Genomic DNA, 5,128 nt, shown 5'->3' with positions numbered 1-5,128 from the left:
TCCCTTCAGTGGCTCTGTGGGTGTTGGAGGTAAGAACAAGACACTAAATTAAACAGTATTGTAACTGGCTACATAAAGCTGTCAGTTCACTCTGAAATAGCTTCGTATTAGCTCTAAATTAGCTGCGAAACTAGCTAGGAATTGACTGTGAAAATTTTGAGCTAGAAGATTGCTTGGATTCAATTAACTATGAAAATTTGCTCTCACATAGGCGAAGTAGCTACGCATTGAGCTGCAAATTTAGCTGCGCAATAGCTGTCAATTTGCTGGGAGTTAGCTGAGAATTAGCTGGAGTAGAGGAAACTACAAATTGGCTACCAAAATTGTTTGAAACCGTAAGATATAAGAGTGCGTCCTTATTCTTTGAAGGGCTTTGATCAAACATGAACCTTCTTCAATTATGCCCCCCTATTCCTTATCCAAAATCACCAATGGAGCTAGAAAACAAGCATTCAAAGGCAAGGGAGATTGGAATCGAGAGGGAGCGCGCGGTGGCTTTATTGCCGCTACTAGCAGCCAGCAGATTCATGCATGCATGCATGCTTCAGATTTGGGCTTATTAATATTGGGCCTAATTTAGAAGGAACAAAGGAACAGTATTTTGAAGAAAACCTAGGACGTTTCAGATCACAAAAATGCAAACCCTCTATGCCGCCGCCACAGCCACCCTTGCACTCCGGCGCCATGTGAATCGTGGTTCCTCTTTCTACTTCACTCGGGCATCAGGGTCCTTCGCTCCTTCCAAGTTCAGTTCCATCAATATCGATTTTAAGGATCCAAACCCCAGTAGTTTCGAGGACTACCAGCATTCTGAAGCGGAAGCCAGAGAACTGTTCGAGAGCTGGTGCAAGCAATATGACAAAAAATACCCTTCCGAACAAGAGAAACTCTACAGGTTCGGTATCTTCCGGAGATCGCTTGAATATGCCACACGCCGCAACAGGGAGCATTATGAGGCAAATGGAAATTGCCCCTTCGGCACCTCCTATCACGCTGATTATACCAGGGATGAATTTTACCCATCACCAAAGAAACGCTATTGGGAAACATAATAATTAGTATGTTACTTAAGTTCAGGGAATGTGTTAATTATGTTACTATTATGTTATTTTCAGCAACTTAAGTTAAGGAATATTCTAATACCAACTTTCAAGTGATTTGCTTGTGATTCAATGTTACTCTTTTTTTCAACATTGATTGTGAATTTTACTTGTTGTGACTCTCTGGTGTTTCAGTGGTTGCTTGCTGTGTAACTTTTAGTTTGATAGTTTCAACCTCCTCTATGTGGAATTCTGCATTAGGGAGCCAATATTTATTTATAAAATTGGACTGTCACACAGTTGTATACTGTGATAATCAATTTGCGATTCATATAGCTATCAATCCTACATTCCATGAGATAACAAAGCATATAGAATTGGACTGTCACTTTGTTTCGGAGAAAGTGACTGCTGGCTTGATCAAAGTTGAATTTGGAACAACTGATTCACATGTTCAGTTAAAGTAGTTACTGTTAGTTTTGTTAGTTCTAGCACATGTGTATATAAACCTTGTTGTACATGATTTACAATTCAAAGAAATCAATTTCATTCTCTTCAGTTTGCACTCTATGCTACTGCTAGCTTCAATAACTATAATTTTACCCTGTTGTACATTGACTTACAATTCAATGAAATCAGTTTCATTCTCTATCAGTTTGCACTCTGCTAGCTTCAATAACTATAATTTCACCCCAGTTCCATAAAGGATTGGCTAACACCCATAAAATCTGAAACTTTACAATTCACTCCTTGCTCATTTTTTTGCCCAACGACTTTGAGAATCAATAACATTATCTCTGAGACTGTCATCATTGTAACAAGTTCAATACAACATGTTAACCGCAATCTGTTTTTTTTTTTCTCGTGATCCACAAGTTCAAATTACAACATTTTGCCCACAAATAAATAGATCACATACAAAATAACATCATATTTACAGCCTTTTGACAGTCTACTATAATGTCAATCGTCACTCTCACTGATAGAAAATACTGAACCCTTTTGAGATTTCTTCTTTAGCAGTTTTTTATCTTTAAATCTACAGAAAGAAAGTGTGGGACTATGCTTAGCAGTTGAAACCACAAGACTCTGTGAAGCCACAAGAAGACGTTTACCAACTTTGGATCTTCTATCCACAAGAAGACTTTTCCCAACTTTGGATCTTCTATTTCCGCCCCTTACATTTTTGGAAACCAATTCAACGTGTGATGGAGCATGCAAGACGTGTGGAGGTGTTTTGGGGGTGAACTGTGGAAGCGAATCAATTTGTCTCTTTAAGCAACTTTGTGCTGTGGTGTTTGATTGAACTTCAATCTCACTACGAACAGCTCTAGATGTAACATCTGAGTCTGAAGAGCAGCTTACATTGTCAAAAACATTGAAACTTGAAAAATATTTATTGATTATACCGGTGACTGATATCACTTGTGTTGACATCTTACTGAGACTACCTTGCATTGAGTTGGCCTGCATTTCATCCAACTTTTCACCTTTATTCTCTGGCATCACACACTGGCTCTTCTTAGTTGCGCAAATAGGCATGTCTCCAAACCTGCAGGAGCATCTTTCTGGCAGTTCACTGGCTGCATTCTGCATGCAATTTTCATGAGAGTTTCCCTTTTCCTTCTGCTCCTTTAAGACATGATCAGTAGTTTCATGCTCTTCCGATAGATGTCCACGGCGGTGGAATTCTTCCACTCTCTTTTCCTCATTTTTGCAGCTTGCTTTATTTTCACAACTGTTGGTTACTAAATCCCTATGTTTTGAATCAATAGCCGCATCATGGGGTAAAAGAGAAATTGGCACATCCTTTAAAGGCCGCACTTCCACATGAAGAAACCAAGTTCCTCTCGTGCCAGGAAAAACATACTTTATGGACAGAGAATCAGGCAGGTAGTAGAAGTGTCGTTTTCGCTTCACCTAGCAAGATATGCAGTAATATTATGTTGAGTACAAACTCATTGTCACAGAAAGGCTTAAGATACATAGATGCTAAAACAGAAAGTTCATACCGTTAATCCATTAACTTGGATCTCTCCTATCTCTGGTAAACATGTGAAGTGCACCTTCTCAAAGTCTCCTGCAGAAAAATAACTGCATTAATTAGTTTTCATGTCTGAACCCAATGTACTCAAGGATGAACTGCAATTTCATCACATCCTTGCTCTTTTCATTTTTAAAGTCCATTGATAATGGCAATGGTCGCGAGTCACCAGTGTTCCAGAACATCAATATATGGAGAAAAGCTAAACTGAATTGGAGGCTAAGCATTTATTTGAAAGACTCAAGCTCAAAGAACACTGGATTTTGAACATGCCATCTGACACCCTGTCTTTGAGAAAAAGGGAGGAACAACTGGCAACTATTCAAAATTTAAGAAACTACCATGGGGTGGATGCATCATTTTGTTGGAAAAAAGTTTGTTTTGAGAAATGGAGAAGCATGATGCCATATCCAGGCTACGCTTCTACCATGCTGATATGTGGACAACATGGGAAGTAAGTTTGCAGAAAATTCAAAAAGAACAAACTTTTCATGCGGTGCATTCCTGCTACTAAACAAAATACATCTAATCTAACTTCCAAATTAAGACCCGTTGATCAAATTGCTAGGCTTTCTTCATTAAAACATTATATTAATTATTAAACGCATGGCTAGGTTTCATCTTTGGTTTTCAAACTTGAAGATTAGAGCTTCAGTTTACTTATAATCACATTAATGCAGCTGTGTTTCATCTTTCAAACCCGCAATATAAAGGGCTGAAAGTCAATATTCTTATCCTTGAGCTTCTACACAGTTGAGAAAATGATTGGTAAAGAAGGAAACTTACTGAAGTTTCTTATCATAGACTCCACAATGGAAGTTCACAAGTTCTTGAATGCGTGGTAAAAGCAGGATCGAACCAATAATAAATGCAAACCACATACAAATCTATCTAAGCCAGCACAAAATATTCTCATTTCCAATTTAAAACATGTAGAAGAAATGGGATTAGTAGGATCCTTAAAGTCCCTGAAGGTTAGCTCAAGTGGTAAGAGCTAGGGGACATAAAGGTTTGGGAGGGTGAAGGGTCCAGGGTTCGAACGGACTAATTGACTAACATTACTAACAACTAACATTTGCCTATAAAAAAAAGTAGGATCCTTAAAAGTATGATAAATACATGAACATGTATACTAAATGATGAAGTTGTTAAAATTTTAAGTGTCAATTAGGATCATCAAAATTCCATACTTCATCCTAAAGTTTAAGTATAACCCTAACTTCAAAGAAGCTAAACCTAATGAAACAGACAACTAACAAGAAAGACTCATCCTGAAAGTCATAACAAACAACTAGCAAGCTCTAAACACTTCACATCAAACAACCAAAGACATTGTTAGTTTGTTACAGTGCTAATATGCTACACTTTACAGGAGGCAGAAGGTGACAGAGTTAAATACAGCAAAATTCTTCAAATGGGTAAGCTATTTAAGCTGAGAATCTAAAACCCAGAGGGGAAAAAAGAGATCTTTTATCTTACTTTTGAGTGCTCCCGCAGTGATGTTACGAGGGGCATTGAAAGCAATGCGAGTGCCCAAGTTTGTGTCGGCAAAGACTGCGACTTCAGCAGCCATTCATGCAGTTCGGAGTTCCTAAGAAGACAACAACCTCAACGTATCAATCATCAATGTGTTGTCGCCTCTGCCAAACCAGTCGCCGATTGTGCCGATCCTTCCCTATTTTCTTTCTCATATATATGTGCTATTTCCTAAACACTGTGTCATAGTTATTTTCAAGTTTTTCTTTTCTTCTGTAAAATATAATTTTTTCTATTGGAATTGTTTAAGAGTTTAATGAATATGTTAATAATTAATAATCAATATAAAACAATAGATTTTAGTACTTAGTAGGTTAAATTGCATATCCTACCCTCATCACATGTATAGAGTATAACTTTCACAAAATTTCTAACAACATTTTTCATCATAATGCTCCTTTCACTTTAGGTCTTAAACAAACCCTTTTGGGTTCTATCCAAGCCTTCTCACTTCTCTTCACCATATTGTTTGGTCGAGACCGTGGTTGGGTTTAGTTGCGTTGAATTT

At 37.7% G+C, this 5,128-nt stretch overlaps 1 protein-coding gene across 1 annotated transcript; it reads right to left on the bottom strand.

The window, feature by feature from the left end:
• Nucleotides 1-1,746: 1,746 nt before the first annotated feature.
• LOC130726810 (uncharacterized) lies at nucleotides 1,747-4,779 on the bottom strand. The gene is made up of 3 exons (XM_057578116.1): nucleotides 4,564-4,779; nucleotides 3,053-3,120; nucleotides 1,747-2,960 (listed from the first exon to the last, which is right to left on the bottom strand). Exons 1-3 carry the CDS (start codon nucleotides 4,655-4,657, stop codon nucleotides 2,004-2,006), a joined length of 1,119 nt encoding a protein of 372 aa, XP_057434099.1. The 5' UTR covers nucleotides 4,658-4,779; the 3' UTR covers nucleotides 1,747-2,003.
• Nucleotides 4,780-5,128: the final 349 nt, after the last annotated feature.

Source organism: Lotus japonicus, chromosome 6, assembly GCF_012489685.1.
Source record: "Lotus japonicus ecotype B-129 chromosome 6, LjGifu_v1.2".
In the NCBI taxonomy this organism is placed as follows: Eukaryota; Viridiplantae; Streptophyta; class Magnoliopsida; order Fabales; family Fabaceae; genus Lotus; species Lotus japonicus.
Note: the sequence above shows the minus strand (reverse complement) of the source record. Positions and strands in the feature narration are given on the sequence as shown.

What these genes read in the sequence shown, in the direction of transcription:
- LOC130726810 (XM_057578116.1), bottom strand. Translation starts at nt 4,657, where the DNA reads ATGGCTGCTGAAGTCGCAGTCTTTGCCGACACAAACTTGGGCACTCGC. An exon ending in CACTGCGGGAGCACTCAAAA is followed by an intron (nt 3,121 to 4,563) that starts GTAAGATAAAAG and finishes ATTTTTCTGCAG; the next exon opens with GAGACTTTGAGAAGGTGCAC. An exon ending in TCCAAGTTAATGGATTAACG is followed by an intron (nt 2,961 to 3,052) that starts GTATGAACTTTC and finishes ATATCTTGCTAG; the next exon opens with GTGAAGCGAAAACGACACTT.